The 26,825-nt window shown below is 46.0% G+C and overlaps 1 protein-coding gene across 5 annotated transcripts in view; it reads right to left on the bottom strand.

Annotated features, from left to right (window-relative positions):
- PDE9A (phosphodiesterase 9A) overlaps positions 1–26,167 on the bottom strand; it is a 52,776-nt gene extending 26,609 nt beyond the window's left edge. Inside the window, exons 1-6 of one of the 5 annotated variants that reach the window (XM_062602494.1) lie at positions 25,712–26,167; positions 13,510–13,580; positions 11,659–11,736; positions 10,678–10,721; positions 3,470–3,524; positions 2,563–2,633 (exon numbers count right to left, since the gene is read on the bottom strand). In XM_062602494.1, coding sequence (XP_062458478.1) covers positions 2,563–2,633; positions 3,470–3,524; positions 10,678–10,721; positions 11,659–11,736; positions 13,510–13,580; positions 25,712–25,780 — 388 coding nt within the window. In that variant the 5' untranslated portion in view covers positions 25,781–26,167. Of the gene's footprint in view, positions 1–2,562; positions 2,634–3,469; positions 3,525–5,151; positions 5,779–6,236; positions 6,261–10,677; positions 10,722–11,658; positions 11,737–13,509; positions 13,581–25,711 lie in introns of those variants that run through there. The other 4 variants (XM_062602493.1, XM_062602497.1, XM_062602495.1 and 1 more) reach the window with 4 other exon arrangements.
- Between the last annotated feature and the right edge of the window lie 658 nt (positions 26,168–26,825).

Here is a 26,825-nt window from a genome sequence, read left to right as displayed (position 1 = left end):
AAAGGGTTCTCCAAAGGAGGTAGGAGAAAAGGCAAAACAAAAGCACAATTCTTTTCCTATTTGGCTCACAAATGATGAATGGCCTTGTCATGTGCACTGATTAAGGGCCCATTATGTTATTCTGCAGCAAAAAATACCTCTGAAAAAACCCTGTGCTGTCCAAAGAAATCCTTGGGCTGAATCCAGCACTGGAACATGGCTCTTACAGCAACCTCAGGGAGCCCAGCTCGAGCAGGGAGGTTGGACACTCCCTTTCTCTCACAGTTCTGCTTTTTAAGTATGAAAGCCTGGAATTATTTTGAAATGTTGCAGATCTGGCTCTGTCACAGATCCTGGAAGTCCAATTTTGAGCAGATGGGTGCACTTGTAGACAGGCAACCCAGGGAGCTCCTTCCCACAGGCTGAGGCTGCCGGAGATGGGATTGCGGAGCACTCAGGCAGAATGGCAGCAGATTGCTACATCAGCTGCTATTTCCATCAGTGGAGAGACCCACTTACGGAAAGAAGCCTTGTCTGGGGACCAGAGAATTCAGTTCACCTGCATGGCACCCCAGTGCTGGGTAGGATGCCTTCCCTCAACATCAGTGAAATGCTGGAGAGTGCAAGCACACAACTCCTCCCCACCGGCAGCAGCGTGCAAATCTCTGTTATCTCCCTCCACTGCTGCTGGCTGCCGACGTTGAAAGGCAGCCTGTGTGCAGGGTGCAGCCAGGGATCCCAGTGGGGACAGTGGCTGGGATAGTTGCTTGCCTGGGGGATAGGAAGTCCCACAGGAACGCTTGCCTCATTTGTCTTAGTCCATGGCACTTAGCCCTAAGGACAGGAGTTGGTTGGAAGTTTCACAGAAAATGCAGTGAGTGAGCTAATTTCTCTCATTTTTTCCTGTATTTATTTTTTTCTTTTGGACAAAAGAATAAATCAGTGGAGCTTTAGGAAAACCAGCAGCTGTGCAACAGGGAGGAATTACAACCCAATCTTGCAGAGGTCTGTGCTGGGGTAGGCATGTTGCAGGTAGGGCTCCCACCCCACTGGAGCCTACAGCGAGGGTGGCCTCAGGAAGAGGTTCCCCTGCAGCTGCTCTTTGAATAAGGACATATTTCCCTCTCCCTGCTGACAAAGGCATCAGTCTCACTGAGCAGCTGCAGGGTCAAGGTAGCTTCTGGTCAGGGGAAGTTTCAAGAAAAGAATTTCTTCCATGAACCAGAACCTTTTTTTTTCCCCAGCCACCTCTAGTGAGAAAAGTGCTTTCTGCAGCTGTAGTACCAGGGAAAACTGCCTGCTCCTGACTTAAGTGCTGTGTATCAGCAAGGATGCGGCCTTTGATGTCAAGGCAGTGCTGGCTGATGGTGCCATGCCTCTTATTCATACCTCTCCCCTGCTTTTCCTTGACATGTGTTCTGAATAATATACTGAAAATCAACAAGTCAGATGCTGAATGACGGGAGGAGCAGGGGAGGAAGTCCCAAAACCCAGAAAAGGAGCTCTTTGGCCTGATGAATTAAACTTCATTGTGCACAGTAACAAAATATCGTTGTGTTACATGTAACACACTGAACAAATGAGGAAATTGATGCTGCCTAGTAGTCTGCAGGCAATATTGTCAGGGAAAGATAAACCCCCATGCTTGCAGCCCAGAAATCACTGCCTCACAAAACAACAAGATGAACCACAAGACAAGTGTAGGTTTAGATATTAGGAAGAAATTCCTTATTATAAGATTGGTGAGGCACTGGAACAGGTTGCCCAAAGAAGTTGTTGCTGCCCCATCCCTGGCAGTGTTCAAGGCCAGGTTGGACAGGGCTTTGAGCAACCTGGTCTAGTAGAAACTGTCCCTGCCTTCAGCAGGAGGTTGGAACTGGATGAGCTTTAAGGTCCCTTCAGACCAAACCATTTTGTGATTCCATGATTCTGCAAGGAGAAATCTCTCTGCAAGACATGTTTGACCTTGTCAGATACATGTGTGCAAGTATCTGACTTAAAGCAGAAGGAAGGTAGCTGTGTTACCCCCTGTAATTAATTACAAGATGCAGCAGTGAGTACTAGGTCCCAAGCGTGTTAATGAGGCAGGGTGTTCAGGGACTTCCTATGCAGAGGCATGGGAGGGTCAGTGCCGGGTACAGAGGAGGTGATGTGGATATGGGGCATGGAGGGGATATGTGAGGGGAGGCAAGGGGACTTGGAAGTAGCAGACAGGGAATTGGGTGTTGGAGACCCTCTGCCATGGGGTAGTTGGAGGATGTTTCCCTGGTCCCAAAGCTTGGTGGAGGGCTAAATGGCCCCTCATAGGGGAGGCCAGGAGGCACTCCGGATTCCTGCAGTACCAGGCATTCCTCCCTGTCCTCATCCCCTGGTAGGTGCCAGCATGGGCTCTCACCTTCCCCACATCTCACCCCAGCCTGGCCTCCAGCCTTTGAGGGCCAAGGCCAAACAAGTTATGAGCCATTGGAGAAAGCGGAGGGGCTGTGAGGAGCGGGGCAGAGAGGGGGTACAACAAGAGCAGCAAGGTGGGGGGGGGTTCTGAAGCACCGATTCCCACTGTGATATGAATAAAGGGACACTCACATTCAACCTTTTTCTCCAGCATTGCCAAGTGATTAGCTACTTCCGTTTTCAGCTCATTGATTTTAAAAACCCTGAAAAGAAAACCCTCATATATTAATGTTATACATTTAGTGCTGTACCTACCCTTGGTAGAAAGGATTTTTGCTAGAAATGCCTATATTTTTCAGAGGATTGATCTTTTCGGCCACGCTTGCTGTAAGGAATGGAGAATTTTCCATGGAAATGCTAAAATTTTGTCTGAAAATACTTTTTTTTTCCCCCATAAAAATTAACAAGAACTGATTTTGCCATGGCGCTGGCCCTGGGAATGTACTGCGGCTCTATGACACTTCACCAACCCCTCTCTCAGCAGTGACTTGTTATTGTACCCCCCAGGGAAGCAAATTTAAATTGATAATGCTTTGCCTAACAAACAGCAGCATTTTGGTCTCTGCACACTCTGAAGCCCTCCTCCTTCGGAGCTACGCTGGGGATTTGCAGAGCTGTGGTGGGATTGATCCACCTTATGGAAACCAGCTGGAATAAAATAAGCAGCTCTACAGATGTTGAGAAATCCTCTCGGAGGAGAGAAACATTTGAGTGAGATAGGGCAAAACAAACAAATCAGATGGTTTGACTGTTCAACAAAGAATTTCTTTTGCTTCCTAAAAGGGCAGGACCACAGTAATAACATTTATATTTATTACTTGATCTCTTTTTAAGATCACAGGTAATTGCCAAAACTGCTTTTGGTTTAAGCTACTGTATTGCTGACAGCAGGAAATAACGTGTGTACCAGGCCTAAATTTGGCAGGATGAGTGGAATTTGAAAGAGGTCTTAAATGCCCCTCTGCCTCCTGTGAAAATTTCACTTCAGGCTGATAAAAGAAAAAACATTTTAAATCAGCAATAACGTTCAGCTTCTTACCTCGAGAACTGCTCAGCAATCTGTCCCAATAAATTCTGGAACAATTCTTCTTTCTCTGATAAAAATAGGAGGGAGACATGACAGAAAATGACAAAGGAAAGAAGACATCCTCAACCTCCCTGCAGAGTGGCATCCCCAGACTTCCAGCTCTGACTGTGAGGCATTTAGCCAAAATGTTGTTCTGGTCCTTTGAACAAGTGACAGCAGTTGGGAATGATTCCTCATCTCATGCCTTCCTATGCCTGCAGATTGCAGTCAAGGTTTATCAGAAGTGTTTTGGAGGGTGCTGGGTCTCTGAGAGGTGGCTTGTTTTAAGGCATCACTCTCTAGAAATGAGACCCTTTTTGCATGTCTTGGGTGGGACACCCAAAATCACCATCTGCTTTTGAAAGGTCTGGCTCACAAGAACTGCCTCTACAACATTAGCAACAACTGTTGAATAAAGCAACAACTTGTGAACACAATAAATGCCAGCTTGCCTTTCAGATTTACACTTGGACATTATCCTGGAGACAGTACTTTTGGTGCAAATTCGTAAGGATCGTACTGCTATGCAGAAGCTTCAGGCATGAAGATGCCGAAGTGACTGTTCTAGCAGAACGAGGTCCGCACTTCCTGGTTCGTGGGATGGACACAGCAGGACACAAGTTTCCCTTTTCCCTGAGAACATAACTTGGACAGTGTCGCTGCAGGGATCCTGCCCGGATCCCATCGCTGCCTGAGCAGCTGTGGCAGTGGCCGCACTGGGAGTGCTCGCACCAGTGGCTCCCCGCCTGCTGCTCCTTACGCCAGCACTTGGGAAAGTCAGCCTGGTGAAGCCCCAGCCCCTTCCCAAGACCATCACGGAACTGCTGTCGTTCATAGAGGAAAAAGCAAACAAGTCCTTAAAGAAAGACCCTAGTACATTTCAGGAACAAAGAAGAAGTATGATAGCAAAGTTTCCCATCTCAGTCTGTCCACACTGTATTCACCATGTGGACAAGGCAAAGCATAAATTATCATTGCAGAGCTGTGAGCTGCTCTTTTAAGATTGCTCCCACTTTTCCCACTAGCTAGTTCAAACTGCACTATGCTGCAGTTGTTTTCATGCCTGCAATGTGGATGTACTCCTAGTTTCTCATGCTGAAGGAGCAGAAACATTGCATGCTGTCATATACACACTGCAGATTACGGAACACCCATTTATACCCTACATAGAAATACATTTATACATCCTAGGTAGAAATACCCTGATGGAATTTCTTTTTGCACTTGTGTAAGGAGTACAATGTCTCATGAGTGCAAACCCAGGCAAAACACATCAGAAAGAAATGCAACCCAGCATTTACAACCTATTTCTAAATAATAGCTCTTGGTACCTGTTGAAAGGATTTGCAGCTCCTCAGGCATCCAAGATGTCAGAAATACTCGTCAAGAGCATTCACTTTGCTGGTCAGAACAGTTTGTCTGTTATCCCTGTAGCTCTAAACTGGAGCAAGCACTCAGTGCTCTGAAAGTCTCTGATCTAATTCCCTCTCTTGTTTTTGTCCTTTCGCTGAGATCCAGCTCCCAGCGGAGTGGTCAGCAAAGCAACTGAAGAGATCAGTTCTTTTCACAGAGACCCATTTTCAGTTTTCTCACAAAACCCATGTGCTGTAACAAAGCAAATGCTGTGTCCTATTTAAGACAGAAGGAAAGCTTACCGTATGCAGCACCTGGGGTGGTACCTGAGTCTGACAGTGAAAACAAGCACAGAAACCAGTGTCCTCTCACTTCAATGCTGCTCCGCTCTCTGACAGTGGCTGCAGCACGCCAGAGACTGACAAGTTCCCTATAAACACCGTTCCAGTAAAAAAAACCCTCTTACTTTCACTCCCTCCCCCTGTCAAAACTCACTTGGAGCACTAGGACATTCTCATCCAGGGAACAGTCAGCTGCAATCTGATGTTTATAGATGTAATAAAAGACTTTCCAAATGAAGATGTATGTTTTTATAACCCTAGGGTGCAGTAAAGATATATGACTAAGAGTGGCAGTTCATCTCATCTTAAAGAGACAAAGATCCATTTCTCTGCCCTGTTCCTTTTCGAAGGGGAGACCTCTGCTAACCCTGATTCTGAAGAAAATGAGATATTGCTCCAGCACCATTTGGTCTTGCTTCTCCAGTCCTTTGCTAAACAGGAGGGCTAGGTGTCCTTTTGCTCCTTTCATTGCCCTGTCTTCTAGGTTTTTTATAACTCTGGGGAGGGCTGATACCCCAGGTGCACAGAGCTACCTTTTCCCTCAGTTGCTGCATTCATTTTGCTGTGATTCCCTCTGCAAAAGGAAACCCTGCTGCACACAGCTGCAACCTGTACACCTTGCTGATGGTCGCCAGCTCCTTCCTGCAGCAACCTAAAAGCCAACACCAACCCTTTTCTCAGCTCATCCTCCACTGGCACCACTAATGTGCAACGTTTGCAGATGCAGGTGTTCAGCAAGTCAGATTTTTGCACAGTACTTGGAGTGGTTCAGAGTACAAACAAATATTAGAACCCCTACTCCAGAAGATGCTGCAATAGAGCAATGTCTGGCAGAGCACAGGTCAGCCCAGGGCTTCCCACAGCCCATTCCCATGCTCGCAGCGGGCACAGGTACTTTGGCTCCTTGCCTGCTGATGCCTACCAAGCTCAGCAGGGAGCTTGTCTGAGGCATCACAGAATAAAGAGCTATCTTGCTATCCCTCCGGCAGCTCCTTTGCCTTCAGGTTTGGGCAGAAAGGAGGGATGTGGGAACACATCTGCAGCACCTTTTCCTGTGACTCCTGCTGGGGCCGGACCTGAGGGCTGGCAGCGAGCACCACCTTCCCTGTCGGATGGGGACCAGGTACACGCTGGGGCAGCTCAGGTTATGTGTGCCTGACACAGATGGCTTATTACCCACTGGCATGCACCCTGCTCGGCAGTGACTCTTTCTCTCCCGTCTTATCTGCTGGGATCACAGCCAGGGAACCACCTCCATCCTCCCACCTTTCCCAGCTCTCCCTGCCGTCCTGCCAGCCTCAATGGGGTGCAGCAGGGAGTGCATGGGGTTGTGAAGATGGGCTGGTTTCCCCCCATCTTTTCTGCTGTGGCCAAGCAAGGTTGGGGGGACATTAGTGTCTGCCTTTCCCTGCCAGCATCAGACTGGAGAATTCCTGACACATGGTCTCTTTCCCATGTGTGCTTATTCTTCTGGCCCAAGCCCCTGTCTGTATTTCACTCTCTGTGGTTTGTTTGGATGTGAACAGTCAGGGGAATTAAAGAACGTCCAGGTGTACAAAAGCCTCAGGAAGGGGCGTGATTCAAGCTCAATCCAGCATCTATGAATCACATCATATCAAGCACCAAATTTACTTGACAGCCCAAGCTAAATTGGGCTCTCTCGTGCAGGTCCCTGTTCAGGTGAGTAATCCTGAAGCAATTGGCCCCATCCTGATGCACGCATCCATGTGGGATGCATGTAAGGAGCAGCAGGTGGGAGTTGTATTTTTCTCTCACAGTCTCTGCCTCTTAATTCTTGCTTAAACTGCAAGCCTGAATATGCTTAAAAAAGGAGAAGAGAGAGATCCCAGAATAAGAAGATTTAGGCACAGTGACGAGCTTCTGTCACTTTTACCAATAGCAATTTGCACAAGATATTGTGTCTTTAATTCTTTGGGGGAAAAAGTGGACCCTACAGATCTCTGGTTCAGTCACTGGTGGACTCAGTGGTAGGAAAGGCAGGGCAAGACAATTCAGACATGGACCTTCTAGCAGGCCGTTACAAGGGTCTTGCTGGAGCTAGGTGTCCCATCATAAGCCAGTATCCCTTGGGAGAGACCCTGGGCTTTTCTCAGTGCAAGCGCTAGATATCCTATTAGCTGAAAAAGCAAATAACTGACTGGCAAGCAAAGTGGGAGGCAAAGATGGTGCCTACAGCTCCAGCATGGCCAAGTGTCTTCAACACATGCTGGCGGGGTTCCCCGGCACGGAGGCTGCTAAGCAAGCAGTGGCAGGTGGTGAGCTCTCTCCACTTGCTGGCTTCCATCCCGACCAGGCATTGTTCTCTTTGGGTTTCCTTGGCCATTTGCCCCCGGGTGTGAGAGGATGCTTGTGTTGAAGGACCCACAGAACAAGCTGGAGACATGCAGATGGAACTGGGGATAAGCTCAGCACATCATGTGCTTTTTCATGTCACACCTCTAGTGAGATGTTTAAGGGCTTGTTCAGCCACCTGTGTGCTTTGCTGCCCTGACTTTGGAGCAGTAGGAAAGCCCCTGTGAATGTTTACCCCGTGTTTAGGACTGCGGTGGATCAGGCTATCCTGAGCTTCGCAACAGATCCTTTCTCTGCTCTATTAGAAATGAAACAGACTTCATTTTGACCTCTCAGGAGTGTGCTCTTGGTAGGATTTGTTCATTTAGCTGTCATCTCCAGCAACACCACCAGTTCAGAGTGCTTGAACTCTACTAATTGCAGCCCCACACAGCCATCAGTTTGTGAGTTTTAAGCCTGTTCCTCCACAAGGACACAGACCAGAGCCTTTCTAGGAAGGAGAAGATGCCCTTTTGATAAGCTTTGGATTTTAAATGCTCCAGAGAGAAGGAAAGGTTTGTCATTGGGTGTTTGGTGCTCTGCTTGGATAGCCATGCGCCTTCTGGTCTGAGGCCATGGTAGGAAGGACAGCACATGATGCAATGGCCCTGCAGGCCCAGAGCCAGCCCGTGGTGATATGGCAGCGGACGCTGCATCCAATGGATGCTCAGTGGGATAATAAGTTTTTTCATTCCAACCCTCTCCCATGACTATGGCCAGGGAATGAAGAGCAGTTTCCTAGCAGGACTCTGGTGGATATCTCTTCTGCTGGATAAAAGCCACTGCTTGTATTTTCCTCTTGAAGGATCATATTTTCCAGTCCCACCTTTTACAGTCTTTGTTCTGCTGAAGCATGCATCATTCTTTTCTAGCTGCCTGGGAGACTGCTGAAAAGAGGTGCATTACCTCCCACTGCTGTGAAAATTGGGGTGACCCCATTTTTGGCATGTGCTTGGACAAGCTGCTTTGAGAAGCAGAGTCACGCAGGCAGAGTTGTTTAAGAAGGGAAGACTGGAACAGAGCTGGGTTTTTTTCTTTTAATGAATAGGAACAATTTCCCACTCTGTTTATTCTTCCCACTCTCAGCAAAACGTCAGGAATGCTTAAGATTAATGACAACCTATGTGAAAGAGAAACAGATACCAAGGAACATTAGTTCCATCACACTCAGTTCAACCTTCCTCCTCTTTCCATAGCAGCGTCTGTCTTATGTTTTGGCAGCCTACTATCAGAATTTTTCTTGCCCTTTTTAGCTTAGACCTTTGGAAATCCTCATTTTATAAAATGCAGGGAGGAAAGAGAGACCTTGCTGACTCAGTGAGCTGCGCTCTGCACAAAGCAGAGCCATGCGCTGTCAGCTGGAGTGAAAAATGAGGGCCCTGGGAGAGTGCGAAAAGTCATACACGGGCTTACAAAAATATACGGTTAGCTTCATGTCAGGGGGAAAAAAGGTACGTATTCTTGAAAGGCCTTCAGTCAACTTCCCAGCTGGTATAACACAGTGGCATTCCCCAGCAGAGCCTCGCCAGCCCTGTTCACTGGTCTTTCTCTGTGCTGGGGCAAATGGTTATTGGTTACCCATGCCAGACGGTACACAGAGTTATGCTCCAGTTAGACCTCATCTTTTCTGATCTTGTAAAGCAAATAACGTACTCCTGGACCAGAAGAGTGATGCTGTTCCAGCAGACTTTGTTACAACAGGGAAATAGTTTAGGAGACAGCTTCTTTTCTCTTCACAATCATGTGTGTCTCTTGGCTTTGACTACCTCCTTCTGGCAGCAATGGCAGTCACTGACATGGGACCTGTTCATGGCTTGTAACAAATCTTACTGTGATAAAGTTCTTCCCTGTTTCCTAAGCTTCTTTGTTGTTTTTGCTCTCCACTCGCCTTTGCTCTCTGCATGTACAAACTCCCCATTGTTGCTTCTCTGCCCACCCCTCATCCTCCTACACTGCCTTGCTGTGCCCTTTTCCTACAGACATTCCTGCCGCAGCTGATGTGAGTGCCTCAGAGAGGGGCTTCAGTTCCCTGTGCCTCCCCATCTGAAAAAAAAACAGCGTTGTGAGACACTGTGTTTTCTCTTGAGTAATACAAGAGCCTAAGCAAGAAGAGGAGATGGGGCCTGCAATTAGCTTGAGCCAGAAGAGGAGATGAGACCAGCAAAACTGCCTTGCTGCTATCGCAAGAGCCTTACCCGTTCCTGCAAACTACTTTTTTCCAGCCCCCAGACTTTCTGGCTCCCTCCTGTTTCTTCTGTGCACTCTCCGTTTACAAGATAATCTTAACCTCTTGCCTTTTGTCTCTCCTGTCTTCCAATTTTACTGCTCCAAACCGTGTCCCCAGCTGATGTCTCCTAGCCTACCTCAGTGGCCAGCCTCTCCCTATAGCTCTACTATGTATAGATTAGGGCTCTTGCTCAGGCAAGAGAGGGTGGCAGGAGATGTTGCAGATGCACAGATGAGAGAGGTGGCGAGCCAGATGCTCTACAGGAATTGCCACAACCAAATGCTGTGCTCCATCATCTGAGAGCTCCTGGCCTGAGCATAAGACTGACAGGCAAAGAGAAATGGTAGGAGTGCCAGTCTTGCCTGTGTTGTGAGCTGGGCAACGTGTTCGAGACGTGTTGTTTCATCCAGGCCTTCCTTAATCTTGTCAGGTGTATTTAAATATTTATTACACTTAGAGCTACCGTGCCTACAGCAGACATTATGCTCTCTTGTCAGCAATTTGGAAATACCATGGGGTTCAAATGTTGTGCTCAGCTTCTCAGCATAGCTTTGCTGAAAGATGAACAAGTTTAACAAAACACTGCAGAACAGGCTTTCAAACATTGTCTGTTGTCTGAAAAACCCCACTCTTCCATGTGAGATTTCCCCCAGGACATCAGTGGTGCTGAGTCAGATCGGAGCTAAGCACTGGGAAAGTTTCCCCATCCAACCTCACCCTCAGATATGTTGAAATTTGGGGACATTTTTTTAGCTCTCCTCCAGAACACTGTGATCAAACACTTACTCTGCTGCAGTGACAACCATGACACCATCATCTTTCCTCCTTGTATCATAGCCATGTAATTCCCATGTGCAAATGTTCACAAATTCAGCTTTAGTATACGCAGTTCAAAAGGGTCATTTTACCTGAGAGCTGCCCAGTGGCAACAGGAATCACTTTGTATGGAGACCTGGAAGAGTCAGAGGTTGATATTAGCAACACCCAGAAAGCAGTTTGTATTTCACATCTGTACTCCCAGAGAATCTGAATATATTCCAAGATCTCTTAAAACCTGTCAGTTTAAATATGAAATGGGCACTTTTTATGAGCACATGACCCTCCAATTCACTGCTGAACTAGAGACAGAGATCCTTCTTGTGCTGTACTGTCACGCAATGAACGTGGTAAAAATGCCTCTTCTTTGGCAAGCCTTGTTAGCTTGTGAACTGAGAATGTAAGGAAATTCTTTAGGTCAGGAGGAAACTGGTGGTGGGGATCATCTTTTTGCTCTGTGTTCACACACTGTCCTGTGCAGTAGTTCCTTCCCAACTGCTGGGGCCCTGCCACATGGTGTCAGTTAGAGTAGTGCCAGTGATAAGTAATGATGAAATATGCAATGAAGTAAATAACAGCAGAAGGAGTAACTGTGAACAGTCAGAATGAAATTAAAAGTACTGGGATGAATAAGCAACAGGAAGCCAAGCAGAAAGGGATCTGGGGGTGGGAAGGGCCAAAGCCAGCATGGAGGAGACCTAACTTCATCAAAGAGTGAATTCACATTGCAGGTAATATCATGGTTGTGTCCTAGCAGAGCAATAAAAGAGTGGGTGAACAAAGAAGCTGAAAGCTTTGACAACAAACAGGGTGGGATGGGAACAGATGTTCTACATTAAATACTTAAAAGCAGTATTTTTCCCTCAGACAATTACTCCTACTTTAATAGCGAGTAAAAATCTTCAAAGCCAGCAGGCATTAGTGTTATAAGCTAGCATTCAACTCTTACTGTCATCTCTCTCCTCCAAGGAGCTGCTCACCTGCTGCTGCACAGAAAAGTCATCTGCAGGTAACCACCACCCCTTCCCTTGGGTTGACATGAGCTTTGAGGAGCAAGCTGCAGCAAGGCTTACCTCTCCGAGTTTGCAGGCATTGTTGGATCAATGGATACCATGCAGTTGTCTGCTGTCAAAAGGGAGATTGTTGTATTCCTGTAAAGCATGTTTCAAAGAAGTTTATTTGAGTTGGAAATGCTGTCTGAAATTCTATGCATACCGCACACAGCCATCTTCTCTCCTGCAGCACTCCTGGCCTGGTACTGTCTCTGACTCATTCGAGCTGCTGCAGAACGGGTCAAAGCACAAGACAGGGTAGGCTTGATGCTTCACCCACTTCAACTACCACTTCTGGCAAAACGTTGAGATCATCATTGATCTCAGAGCAGATTTTCCTCCCTGCTAACTCATGTGTTCTGTTGACTCATCAACTATTAATTTCTGTTAAAAAGCTATGCTTTGTGATACATTGACTTGGCAGCTATGTATTGACTCCCACTATACAAATGACTACCGGTGCTATGAATGCCTTGAAATTATTTAGTTACTCTCTTACCAAAACAAATAAAACAAATATCTTGCTGAATATGGGGTGGGTTTTTTACTGTTTTTTCTTTATACTATGCTAGGTGTGATCTCAGAGGCTTAGATGTAAACTTTGGAGGTTTACTTTGGCTCCAGGAGCCTGGTTGAAATGCACAATTCTTTGGAAGTCTTCTGATTAAAACAAAGTGCCATATATGCAGTTAACGCCCTGATCATGAAGCACTAAAACTGCTGAACAAAGTTTCTTGGGTGATGGAGTGGAAGTAATTGACATCACAGGCAAATGAGACTTATTAACTTCTCTAATATCAAATGGGAGGAAATAGCCAGGATAAACAGCAAAGGGCATTAATTCTGTCAAGCAGCTTATGCAAATTCTCAGTCAATATAGACAATTTTATCTTTCAATCTCCAGAGCTGGAATCATGCAATAAACCCATGATTAAAGGACTTTTTTTACTCTGTGCCTTTTCTGTATTGTAAACCTGTGTGTACAAAGGTAAAGACAATGGCTTCTTGCATGCTGTTGTGCATCTGGCCTGTGTTGTTCAAGGTCTCTATGCAGACAGCAGATGCTTCCTTCTAGATGTGACTAAGGGGCTTCCCTCCCCCTGCACCACCACCCTGGACAGGTGGTACAGAAGTGGCTGGTACTATACCATGCCTCCCACAATGGTATCTCCTACCACAACACACACCTACACCTGATCCTGGATCTCTCCCAGCACAGAGATTTAAGTTGGATGTTGCTTTCTAGGTTGAAGGTAAGAGAAACAAACCCTACAGGAGATACGTGGACTTTGCAGGACAGTGTAAATTAGGAAATACTTGGTCTGAGCAACGGATTTGGCGATATTTAAGTTCTATAAAATTATTCTAATGCGGTAATTCATGCTTGGCTATCCCATACCTGGGATTATACTGTACTGTATCTAAATAGAAAGTTTATCATCTAGTGGCAATGCTTCTCATTGGCTCAAACTTCTCCCTTAAAAAACAGGTTCTAAAGATATGGTTGCATTTCACTCAATATGGGCAAAAATATAGTGCTGAGCTGTAACTGGGAGGTTATAACTCAAGTGCATTCGCAGCGGGGATTCTGCACTTGCTTTTACTTTTTTTAGCTCATATCCTTTCTGTTCTACTCTATTCCACTCTGTTCCCCAGGTGCAGGTGGCACTGAGGTAGCTCAGTTCTTGTCCGGGCTTCGTGCACTTTTCCAGCTTGTGCTCTCTGGATTGCCTCAATTTCTTCCTCCAGTAGACTGGAATGAGAGGAAAGCCTGAATAGCAGATAAATTAATCATCTGGGGCTTGCCTTTACATTGTGCCAGAAGTATAGGAACAAGAGTGAAATGAATGTCACAAATGAAGAGAGACCTACCTTGGTAACCCTGTTGCAATGCAGAAGAGATCCATAATATCTTTGGAATTGCAGTATTTACTAAAGATCACCTTCCAAACCGAACAGCAGCAGAGGAAAAAACCATGAAGACAAAGAAAAAAAAGGACAGTTAGTTCCCAGTGAGAAATGATCTCTATTCAGGCATGAACTGGGCTAATTTTAAGACTTATCCTACTATTTCAATTATCTGATTTGACTTGAGAGCTGGAATATTTCTTTACGCCTGTTTAATACCTGTGTCTTTTTTGATAAAGCGAGCAAGCTCTGGAGACCTAATTGCACTGTTCAGAAGTAGAGCAGTAATATATGTGAACTGAGAGCAAAAGGTTTCTCAGAATGCAGTACTGCTGCAGGATTAGAACAACTGTGAATTTAAGGATGTAAGAGCCCAGATTTAGGAAGAAAACAGTCCAAATTTGGGGAGGTCCTTGGATGCTACAAAAGGGCACTGCTTTTTGAGCTACACTGGTTTAAGCTAGCTTTAAACTGACAGAGTCTTTTCCCATTTTCCCCCAGGTTGTGCCAAATTTCCCACTGACTCTCAGGCTGTATCATTCCTGCTGTTAGGTCAGAACTTGGACCTTGAATCTACCATCTACCCATCTACCCCAGAACATCGCCCTGCCCAGCATATGCCAGGCAGCCCCTATGCCCAGAAGACTGTTCGAGCAGCACGTCTAAGAGTACAACATCCCCATGATCCCATTGTGATACAGCCCTCAATGACATGATCCCTTGCCACAATTTCCACAACACTCCTGCATCCATTAGGACATGCAGGTGATGGTGCTCCCTAGTTGAGAAGCTTTACTGCAGCCAGGGTGGGGGGCTGAAAGCCTCTCTGCTTTTGATTTACTATGGTGGAGGCTTTGATCCTACTGTGGAAATGAAAAGCCTCACTGCAGTCAAGTCCAGCTCACCTTTTTGAAGCCAGGGACAACAGCAAATGGTGGGGTTGATTTGTCTGGGGGATGCTGGTATTAATGGGGCATACCCCAAGAAGTAACAGCCACTGACCCTCTGGGTTCAGAATGCAGCAGCTCAGAGGGACTTGTGAAGACCTAATGGCAAAGTTCGGGAGGAGTAAGAAAGTGGTATTTTGCAGATGACGTCTGATGCATAGGGAGATCAAGGCCAAAAGTATCCTCTTTTTGTGAGTGCCTTGCTGGGAACACTATTTTCCATCTCCTCCCAACCACCCATAGCATCCCACATTCTCAGGCGCGTTTCTACTGCTGTCCATCAAGGGCACAGGCAGTGTGCATGGTCACAGATCAGCCTTGAGGCTGCTGACCCAGAAAATGAGGAATGTGCCACCCAGGATGGCCTTCCAATGGTTTGTTTTTCCTGCCCTGTCTCATGCTGCCAGGAAGAGAGAGGGGCTGTGGGCACCAGGGTTGCAGGCAGTGGGGAATGCTGTCACCCTCCCTGGATCAAGTAGTTCAGACTGGTGAGGACTATGCTGGAAAAATAAGAGGTCATCATCCAATTAAGACTCTTCTGAAAGGTGTAGGTGCCAGGAGTTAACAGCCTGGAGGCTTACTCCAGCAGCCTTGGCCTCCGAGCGCTTTAATTCCTAAACTGTAATAGCACTGCAGTAACACTGTTCCCATGTGTTGTTTCTAAGGTGCCTTTCAGACACCGGGGGAAATCCCTCACATGGAGGTGTTGCATGGTGTCGACCCAGACCTCTGCCGCTGGCAACGGGGAAGCAGTGGGAGAGTCTGCAGGCTGCTCTGCCAGTGAGGAACTGGTAATGCCTGCTCACAGCCTGGGACATGACAAACCTGGAAGTTTCAAGAAAGTAGGTACAACACTGCAGCATCTGGCCAGCAACTATTGTGCCTGGGGTGTGATGCACTGATGCTCAAGACGATGCTGAAGCAAGGCTTCAGACCTCAATTTTCACTGTCAGTGAGGAGCACTACTCTTGCATGAAGCATCAGGGGTTTTGTGGTAGAGAAGAGGATAGTACTGGTCACCTCAAGAGGTGACTGTGACCAATGTGCATGCACACCCATCTCTCCTGTTTTCCAACCTGGATGAGATTATACCAGGCGATATCTTTACTTCGTACAACATCAAGGCACTTGATCGCTGCTATAGTTAGTAACTGCTACCAGGGAACTGAGTGGGATGAATGCCCAGGTGTGTTTTAAAAGCCTATTTTGACCAGTGATCAATTGTTGATTATTAAATACAACAGTAATCAAAGCAATAAAGCATAGCAAGTCAAGTTCAGATAGGTCTGAAACCCCACTTCCAGCAGATTACAGCATCCCATTAGAGTGATAGCTGCTAAAATTGTCTGACAGGCTATTGGTGGGTACAACGTCTGGTACATGCAGTAACAAAGCAGAGAAGCAGATGATGTTAATTGTGGCTGAACAGAGGTTAAAGGCTTGTGATGTGCCAGGAGTGCTATTTAAGGTATTGAGGTTTCTTATTCTGGAAATCAATTATTATTGACCAGGACAGATAAGAGAGGAAAAGATTAAAAGAAAAAAAAAATCAAAAAACATTAAAGGTAAGAAAGCTGGCCTGACTCATAGAAAGCAGCGGGAGCTTTCAGTGCATTGAGGATGGATTTCAATGCTTTTTTTACACCATGTCGTAGTGAAAGTGTGGGAAGCAAAACATGTATATCCTAGATTGTGAGCTATCTCTGTACATGCTTTTTACTTTTCCATACTTGGCATTTTTACTTAAGTTTGCTAAAAGTGGATTTGTGAATTACCCACTGCACTTTGATACTACTCATCTCAGGATGGTTGTCCTCAGTTGCTTGAGGCTTTTGAGATTTTTTGGTTGGTTGGTTGGGTTTTTTTAATCAAAGAGTGCTACTAAAATAGTAAAAGAGTGCTACTAAAGTTTACTTCTATTTCAGCCTACTGAGCTTTTCTGACAAACTCTCTCCTGTTCTGAAACAAAGGAGCCAGGCTCACACATTTCCCAGCAATATGCAATTGTTCCTGTTCCTGTCTGCACGTTTATGTTCCCAATACAGTTGATGCCGGTTGTGCTGATAGAATATGATTAGAATGTATTTTGGAGAGAGAGGAGGGTGGTATTGCATACTATTGACAAGACCAGCACAGTATAGGAATGCTATTTGCCCAAAGTCCATTATCATTGCAGGGACATTAACAGCATGAAGGCGGTAGAGTGACAACTTGGCTTGCAGCCATACTTCCGTCATCTGGGACATATGGTTTCTCCCATGACCAGGGAAGATGGTTGATCTGCAGCTCTGACTGTGGAGAACCCTGTAGGCACTAGCTGCGTAACTGACCATTTTATCCCATCCTGTGAAGATGTACTTCTTGGGCAGATGTCCTGAAGCCACTGCTGTTCAGCCTGGGTCTCCACGATGACACTTTTCTGGTGCTGTTTGTGGGTCTGATCCAGACCCACAGTCAGCACTGAGTGAATTCATCCACCTTCAAACCTGTCTCAAATGTCACTGACCCACAGTCATCATCTTTCTTAGGTCCCTGTTCCTATGCCTGGGTGGCAATCCACTGCTGTGACGTGTCTCATAGCATCTCACTCCCTGTATTAATGCCTGGCGCTGGAAGATATCACTGCTTAGGACAGGACTGAGACCTTGCTATGGAGCATAACAGAGGCCAAATACAACAGAGGCCAAATACAACAGAGGCCAAATACAGGAGACCGCAACAGTTTCTACAGCTGTGGTAGTGGGCTAAGATCATACACAGACAGGTTTGTGTCCCCAAAATACATGTCAAAAAAGTACATAGTCATGCAAGTCAATACAGCCCCAAAAAGCCAGGGGTGCAGCTCCAGAAACCTCCTGTGAGAAAGAGCGGACAAAGGGACTCTAGTATTGCCTGCTGGTACAAGAGCCTCCTGCAAGACTGGTCAACAAAAGACACTGAGTTGCCAGCATCATTTCTGAAAGCAAAGACAGAGCCAAAATGCTGTGTAAACAGAGTCACAGTAGCGATACACTGCATGGGAAAGAGAAACAGAGGCCTCTGCTTCAGCTTGCAGATTAATGACTAAATGCCATGAAGAAAACCACCCTGTTAATTGCATTTCTTTTGGGTTTGTGCCAGAAGGAAAAGAATGTATTCCTCAAAATTGAGGCAGCATCTGCAAACAATTCGTTTCCTCTATTTGAGAGTTAAGGTTATTTCATATTTCTGTCACTTTTAGCAAATCTTCTACTATGTGTAGAAAAAATGGCAGGAAAACTCATCTTCTCTGAATGCTTATCTTGATTGTCTCAATGGGTCTCCATCAAGACCAAGAAACAGACATTTGATTAAAGTGGGGAATGCTGTCTGTCTGCCTTGGACAGTAATATGAAGCAAAGGAGGGGAAAAGCAGAATGAATAATAACTGAGGCTTTTTGGAGTGGAAATAATATTTTGATGAAGCACGCATGCATTGGCTGCGAAGGAGGACAGCATGACTCAATGGGGATGCCTGGTTCCTGGCCCTAAGGTTCCTTCTGTGGGACTGGTTTCTTCCCTGAATACAGTTCTGCAGTTTTTGAAACATCTTCCTCTGAAAGAATGGGCCTTTGTCTCTTAATCCATAGTATGCACCTCTGGTGTAGGACAAGGATTTTAAAACCCCTCTCAGAAAGAGTAAGGATTAAGAGCCCTCCCACTCAGAGGAGCAGTTCAATATTAAGGACTGTGACGGAGATATTACTAAGGGACCATGGTGCATATACTCTGCAACATACCAGTTTACAATTAATCACATTATATTTTGTTTTCAGGGTAAAAACACAGCTTACAAATCCAATTTCTGCTCTGTATTTGATCCTCAGAACAGCTAATCCTCTCTGTAAACTGCAAACCCTGTCCAAAATGTTATCCTGTTCTGATCTGACGTTGTTAACTGTGTTTTCTTCCAAGAATTTAACTTGTGTTTGTTTTTTAGTTTTTTTAGCTCCAGTAAAATTCCTACATAAATAATGCAGAACTATTTTCAAAGCCAGTATTCCCTCAGTTTCCAGTTCTACCTCCTTTTTTCAGGTCTCAGACTGCTGTGTTTGACTTCTAGCACTTGGTGATACCTTTCCTTCAGCACAGTGAGCAATGTTCAGAGTCAGGGCTGAAATTGTGGAGTTTAAACAATTTATAATGATATCTTTCACTATTTAAATGATAATCTTTCACTAGTGAGGTTGGAGGAGAGTGTGTCAGAAAAGAGTCTGGTAGAACTCTGATGCATATCTTGCATGGACTGTGGAAATTGTTGCTGCTTTCATAAGAGAAGCTTTCAGGTTGGATTTCTGAGTTGCTAAGGCAGAAAGCTGATGTGAAATTTCTCACTGTGATTTTCCCTATCTCTCCAGTGGTCTTTGTTGTCCATATCAAAATGAAGCAGGATCCAGAACTTTTAGATACCACTCTGCAGGTATCACTGGAAGGAATTAATATTTCTAAACATGCAAGCAAATAGTCCTTCCTCAAAAAACAGCAGTAAAGGGCTTACCATAGTTCCCAATATCTAACAGAAGCCTTATCTAAAATCCCATACCTAACCATCTTCCAGGTTTCTCATTCTTTGAATTCAGATACAAGCATAACATGAGACCAACTATATCCAAATTCTCTATTTTTTATTTCTTGCCCTAATAAACAGGTGATATTCAGAAAACCACTGCGTTTATCTAAGCTGCAAATATTAGGTGGTATTAAAAACACTACAGCAGATTTGCCATCTGTTTGATGAAGTAGGAACTTCTTTAAGAGAAGAACAGAAAGTAAACGTGCGTGTTCATATACATGTATGGGGAAGAAAAAAATGAGATCCCTCAGCTGAAATCCTGATCAAAAATGAAAGCTCCACTGAGTTCTTCAAACACCATTTCTGTCATAGGATGAGGAGTGTGGTAGATGTTTCACTTCCAGCAGCTGGTGCTCTGCAGTCCTGCTGATTCACACTTACCTTCTGGCAGTGACGTGGCTTGATAACGTTTATTTCAACAGGACACCTAAGTGAAATGTACTGCTGTGATTTGTCTGACATAACTTTAACCATCTAGAAATTCGACACCTCATGCATGTCGCTTCACTAGACTCCCTCTTGCCAGCAGAGAAAGAGGACAACTTCCAAAGGGCAAATCAGCCCACATGTCTCTGAAAACCAGTTAAAGATGGAATGAATCATCTTCTGGAGATACCACCCGCCTCCCCAGTGTCTACAGGGGAGCCTGCGCGACTAGCATGGAACAGTCATCACTAATTTTCAGATGGCTACAGTTAATGGTTAAGTGAGGTGAATCCTGTTAGTTTCCTAACTGTGTACATTACTGTAAAATAAGAAACAGGAGCCACCAAACAGAGCTGACATGTTAGGATCCTGAGGCGTAAGTCACAATTCCCATCATTATAACGTACTTGAACAGAACACTATGGGAAAACAGATTTTTCTTTTTTCAGGAAAGAAAAAATGTCTATGATACAGTCATAAATGTGACCCCCAGGGTCACTTGCACATCCATTGAGAGGGACAGCATGACAGAGGATGGCTCTTTCACTATGAGCAAGGAAAGATCTCATTACTTTTTAGAGTCATTTGGGCTCATAGAAGAAATGAGGTTACATGAAAGAGAGCCTTGTGCAACCTACTGACTGTACTGAGGGACATAATTGCTAATATTCAGTCTTTCAGTACTAATGGTTAATGGCGGAATGCAACCAGGAACCAGTAAGAACTCAGAGAGTTGGAGATGCAAGTTTATTTTCTGCATCAGATATAAAAGCATCTCAGTCTTTGACAAATGATACAAATGTCTATTCTGTGGCTTTTCTTAACATAAAAAGGGATTGTTGTTAATGGAGTACTAAGTGCAATTAACCCCTAGCACATTAGTGCATTAACCTTGAAATATTCCATAAACTGGATAATAAGGATGCTTTTGCACCAAACGTCCTCACTAAATGTAAGTGAAGCTAGGCTGCTTGTTTCATAACTACCCACACAATTAATCACAACAGGATTGATAATATAGGACTGTTAGAAGCACAATGTTAGTTAACAGAGTAAGAAAAAGCAGGTATGGTGAGAGGCCAGAGAAAGGCGGATTTGCAGCTGTAGTTCACTAGAAAGGTGCTAGAAACAAAATGGTTTTGTCTAGTCTGTACTAAATCAGAAGAGATGCATATGAGTAGCATAAATTGTTACAGTTGGCTTGTCTGAATCCATAGGTAATGCTAGTACAAGAGTGTTAAACTCACGCATTGTCCTGGGTAATGTGAACATGCACTGTAATAACTATAATAGACTGTGTGTGACTTCAGAAAGATAAATGGCAATAAACAAGACTTTCTGAGTGATGAGTACAGAATAACTATAGAGCTATGCTGGATTTACAGAGATGTTCTGGGATTATGGTTTGGCTCCCTAAATGTCCTGAGGATCCCTCGCTGGAAAGATAAGGGGGAGTAGGAGAGAGAGAGGCCTCAAATCTGACATTTTCTTTCACTTTTTTAAAACCATGGTTTTAAGCCATTTTTACTTTTTAAAGTGTTTATGTGCTGTAATGTAATGGAGCTTCAGGAACCTGAAATGCTTTCATGCTGCTTTACAACAAGAACATCTAGCAGCAGCCTTGAATTCACTGGGGCCAGATGAAATTGGAGAGCCAAGGTTAGCCAAAATCACTGGCCAGACTTAGGCTGTGCTACACTGCACACTCCCTCACTCACAAACGTTTGCCAGCACTAAGAAAATGGCCTTGATCCCACAAAAACATACTTATGCTTCATTGCGCTTACGCGTCATTGGCTTGTCCATGCATAGGAAGAACCTGGGAACACCAGCCAGGAAGAGCTACCCCTGGGGGTGTCCGTGTCCCGACTGTGCACCCCTCTGATGGTCGGCGGCTGGAAAAGTGTTGCGCTAAATCCCCAGCCCAAACAGACAGGGAATGAGGTCTATGGGCGTTGCAGAGCATCCTTGCCCTGCTGCACCCAAAAATATGCTCATGCCTTGAACTGATTGCCACGCCATTATTTTTTTGCTGTGCTTTGTTTTCACCCTGAATCCAGTTTGATGTGTTAAAAATAGCACGGTGAGCTTCGGAAAAATCTGTTGGGTTTGCTACAGGCTGAGCATTTACACCACAGTTGCCGTTGCTGTTCTAATTAAAAAGAAAAGCTCACATGACAGGAATGATTCCTGCGCGCTGACATTTCAGTGCAATAACCACAGCACCAAAACCCAGTCTTGGCGCTGTTCTGTTCATTGTGGACCTCAGACCAAGAGGAGCAATGGTTGTGGAAAAGACAGCATCCTACTCCACAGGTCAGTACAGCAGACACTCAGAAAGGTTGAACTCAATACATTTCCTTGAGAGAAAAAAAAGTAATTTCTCTGTTTGGCATCCCGAATGACTCAGTAAACCAGCAAAATGACTCCAAAATTCTTCACTTGCTTTCTGAAGAGGAAGCAAATACCACCCTGGGTGATTTCATAGAATCCTTGACAAAGGCAGCGGTCCTTTTCTTTTTTCCAGTTAGTTCAGGCTCTGTGCCCTTCTGATTTTCCATCCCTGTTACAAATATGATGTTGATTAAGACACTGGAAGCAGAAATCCTCTCAAATTAAATATTCATCTCAGAGAAACTTACAACTCTTGTCAGCAAAACCACTACCCCGTGACATTTGAAAATAAGAGCCATGAAGCCACCCATCAGGGAATAAGGCCGCTGGCTGGTTCAGCTTTGCTACCATTTAAATCTCAAAGGTCAAAAGAAAATGTTTGCCAGTAGTTTCCTCATGGAAAAAAGCTAGGCATGAGCTGGGGAATATTTTCTTGCTGGTGGATTTTTAATTCGAAACATACTCAATAGGAATTTTTCTTAAAAACACAGCCAAAGGGTTAACGACATCATGAAGGAAAATAAAGACTCCAGATCCGGCTTAAGTTTGCCAGAGCAAACCTCACTTCTTTGCTGTCAGGCTGGGGGGTTGGGTGCTTGACCCCATCTAGTGGTATTCCAGGAACAAGGAGAAATCCTTGTCCTCAGTGGTACTGCAAGATCACGGTATCCTATGTGAAACACCGCCACGTGTTTCCTCCAGGTGTGCATTTCTTTACATAGGCACTGGGTAGGAAGCACGTTGTGTTGTAATTTCATTTTTCAATCGGCTCTGAAACAAGTGACCTCTTTGAAGCCGGTTTGCGCAGAGCCCCGGTTTGGCATACAGCTGTAGCACCGTGAAACCTTTGATCTTCCCTCTCCTGCAGCTTCAGCAAGGCTGTTCCCTCCATCTCCTACTTTGCATTTGCTTCTACCTCCACCAGTTCTGCAGGTGACCTCCCCACAGGAGATCCCGTTCCCTGCCCTTTGGGTGGGACACAGGTACCAGCAGCCCAAATCCCTCCCTTGGTGGACACAAAAGCCACCCTTTGGGAGATCCTGAGCTCAGCTGCCTGTGGTGGTACCATGGTTGGTGTTTGCTGGGCTGGGTCATCTCATGTCTATCCCAAAGCCCTTGCTGCTTGTCCCTGAGCATGAGAAGATGCTCAGCAACCTGCCCACTGGAGGAGAGCCTGTCCCTGACGCCAGCTTTGGTGAAGACAATTTTCTACCTGCCCGTAGCTCAGTTTATCAAACTGTGACAAATGGCTGGGACCCTCTTTGGGCAAAGGCAGGATGGGATGAGGGGAAAGGGTGAGAGCCAAGGAAGTTGTGGAGGTGAGGGCAAGGCTTTCCCAGTGTGATAACAGAGTGATGTCCAACACCGCTGGGCTGGGCTCCCCTCTGCTCCCAGCTTCCGACCACCCTCACACAGGAGGCTGCTGGAGTCCTGGGTGTTCACGGCACTGGCCTTGAAGGTATGGACCTCAGCCCTTCCTCTGGGACATGCTGTCCTTTGCACAGTCCTGTATTCAACCCCTGCTGATGGTACCTCCTTCATTTCAATGACTCCCCAGAAGGGGTTCCAACCCAGCAAACTCTCCTTCAGTGATCGTACCTCTGCCCTCCCTGCTGTGCCCCTCTGGACCTGCCAGCACACAAACCTACTTAGCTTAATTCATCACTCCTTTTGCAGAACACTTTCAGGTGCTCATCTGCAAAGCTCTGGCTCCCAGGGGAGGCTTCATGAGGCTCTCAGAGCCTGGTTTGCCCCTTCATTTACTCCAGTGCCGAGGCAAAACAACTTCACCTGAAGTCAGTAGCACACCCTGAGGCTACACCAGTAGAAATTGCGATGAGGCTATGGAAACACAAAATTTCCTGTGGATAATTGCTGTCACAGGTAGCACTGCTGTAGGATGCCCAGTTCTACTGTACAACTCTGAGATATCCAGCAAGACAATTGCAAGCTGGACCTGAGCCCTTTCAAACCCAACAAGTGCTGTTATAATGAAGCTCACACCTCATTACTGGGCTGACGAGTAGCTTAGCATTGATTTAATGAGTTCCCTCTAAGAAGGCTCCAATACTGCATTCCTCGGAAGATTAAAGTTGGATTTTTGTTTTTATTTCTTTCTAATGATGTTGTTACTGAGGAGGCATGAGAATCTGAGATATGCCCTGCTTACCCCTGGGTGAACGCCATTTACACAGCATTTTTACTGCAGGAATCCTTCCAAACATTGCACAGATGGAATTTCACATCTGACAAAAGAAACAGATAACATTCATCGAGCAAAAAACCCTTAATACTGCCTGAGTTTGCCTTTGCTTGCTCATGCGATCGTGCCTCTTCTGTGTTTTTAGTGTCAAAAGCACTCTCAGGAGACTGGTTCTGAGAAATGCTTTTCTGGGCTTTTTTAAGCCAGCATAGATGACAGACAATGTGCTTTACCAATATTTATAGAAACACTCGCCACCCTTTCAAAATGCTGAAACATTTTCATACTGAACTGTAAAGATGCCAGGGAGCTCCGTACAAGCCTTTCTTTGGGGGACTGTCAGGAAACCAACTCATTAAGCCCCAGCAATAGAGAAGCAGTGCCTTCAGCTCAGCAGAGCCAGCACGCTCCTGCCCACTGGTACAGAGGAGCCCACAGCATCAGAGGGATCACTGTCATGTTTAAGCCCCAAGATGGATGAAGAGGAGCAGCCTGCTCTGGGGAACTGGTGCATATCTGGATTCTCCAAGGTCTTGTTCCTGAGGACACGACTTTGGCAGTTGCGGTGGGTCTCCGAGGCACCGTAGGCAACGGAGGTGTGCGCGGTGGGACGGGACTGTGAGTACTAGCTCTCCATTTACCTCATTTCTGCTGTCACTCTTGTAGCAAAGGCGAGGGAAGGGAAAGGGTATTTTTGCTCTTTCTTTTTAAAGGAGAAACAAAAGGCAAGGCTGCGTGAAAAGAAATTTAGAGCAGGAAGATGAGAGAGAGATATTTGAATTCTGCAACTCAAAGAGTTTACTTGCTCTTGAGCCTCACAAGCGGCCTTCTATTACAAAAAAAGCACTTGGTTTGTGGCCAAAGCATTGCTGTCAAAAAGAAGAAAGAAGAGACTTGCAAAAATGGAGCGGCATTGTTTCTGTTTAAAAGCAGTGGGCTGTCAGCTCGACAGCGTGCGAGCTCTCCCTCTTAGCTAGAATACATTTCTCTCTGCAGTTTTCCCTGTGCTGTGAACCACGGTTAAGCAAACAGGGCAGGCTAATGGAAGTGAAAGTTTTAATTAATGAAGGTTTATCATCATTTCTGAGCCAAGGTGCAAAGGCAGCAGTGACCCCATCGCACAGCAGCCGGGCATCTGCCTGCTGTCCAGCTTGATGGTAGGAAAACGCCAAAACACCCATTGCTCAAGCCCCCCACAGCAATCTCCACATAACTTGGCACACTCCGTGCTCCACGCTCCCACTGCTGGGGTGAAAACCTCTCCACAGGCAAAAAACTTTGCAAACGCATCGCAACGCTCCTGCACAGCTGCTAAACCACGGACCTCCAGTGAGAGCTGGCAGCGCCCAGCCCTCCCCTGCTGCCAGCCTCCCCTTCCCCTTTAAATAAACATCTGTGTACAAAGCAGCAGCAGCTCAAGATCCCCCCCCCCCCCCGCCTCGCTTCCCCTTAGAAAGAGATCTGAAGCCCACTGAATGCCGTGTGGACGGTGCTGAAGGCAAGCGCGGATCTAACTCGCGTTACAGAAATGGGTCGTGCAGCAAACACAGCCCGCAGCCGCTGCTGCGTCCGGGGATGCTACTTTGTGAAAAACAGCAAAAGTACCTTTTGAATTCTTCCATCAATATCCAAATAAATACACTTGGACCGGTAAGTTGAGGAGGCAGATCCCATCTTGCTACAGTTGGGTTTTCACTGGACTTTTTTCCAGCGACAAACAGGAGAAAATTAGGTTTATCCTACCAAGCCGAGCCACGGCTGCCTGACAGTTTGGTGTCCCCGCTCTTCTGTATCCCACTGTACTCTCATTCTGGGAAGGTCCCTCCTCTAACATGCATGAATTTTGCTGTGCCTCTGTCTCTCTCTGTCACCTCCTTTTAGTTTTGCTTCTCTCCAAATCCAGCTGCCTTGAACAGGGAAAGACACGGGCTCCAGCTGCTGTCTGCGAGTACCCTCTTGATTCCCATAGCAACAACCCCTCTTGGCTTCAGGGCTGAGAGCTGCTGGGCATCCCCATGGTAGCTCTGACCCTGGGGCTGACCAGCTCCTGTTACACACAAAACCAACTGGCACTTATCTCCTGGGTGGGATGGGGGAGGGAAAACCTCCTTCACCAGGGTGATGAGAGATGTCATTCGGTTTTATGCTGAAATAGGGCTGCATTTATTAATTAGCGCTGACCCTTCTGGTGAGCTGCCCAGACCCTGCAAGCGGTGTGACAGGCTCCCAGCTGTGCCCTGAGCTGGAAGGGTCCTTTCAGTCACCCACTGCAGCCAGGGCATGGACTAGCTCAGCCCAAACTCAGCAGCTTTATTTCCACATTGCTCCTGTCATCACTACAAGGACGGAAAGAAAAAGCAGCAGCTTTTTTCCCCCTGTAAGCCCCAGAATCACGAAGAAAGTGTAAAGCCCATGCTCTTGCCCAACACCATTCATACCACCCCCGGAGAGAAGAAATTTGTAATCTAAGGGAACATGAAGTATCCTGGCAAAGGCATCTCTCATGGGGAGGCACAGCCAAAAACCAGGAGGGAGCAAAGCAGCCGACGGTCGATTCTCTGAGCAGATGCCAAATGCCATCTGCTGCGTGTCTGTGCTGTGCTGCAGTGCCTGCGCCTGTGGGGAGCTGAGGCAGTGGTGGTGGCGGGCGGCACTCTGTCACGGAGTGGAGAGAGCTTTGGAGGCAGAGGCTCCTCCACCCTCGCAGAGGAGAGGCTGT

The sequence above is a fragment of the Pezoporus occidentalis genome, unplaced genomic scaffold (genome assembly GCF_034315485.1).
Source record: "Pezoporus occidentalis ecotype Australia unplaced genomic scaffold, CSIRO_AGI_Poc_V1 ctg77, whole genome shotgun sequence".
Classification (NCBI taxonomy): Eukaryota; Metazoa; Chordata; class Aves; order Psittaciformes; family Psittacidae; genus Pezoporus; species Pezoporus occidentalis.
The sequence above is the reverse complement of the archived record's forward strand: the minus strand, read 5'-3'. Positions and strand labels throughout refer to the sequence as shown.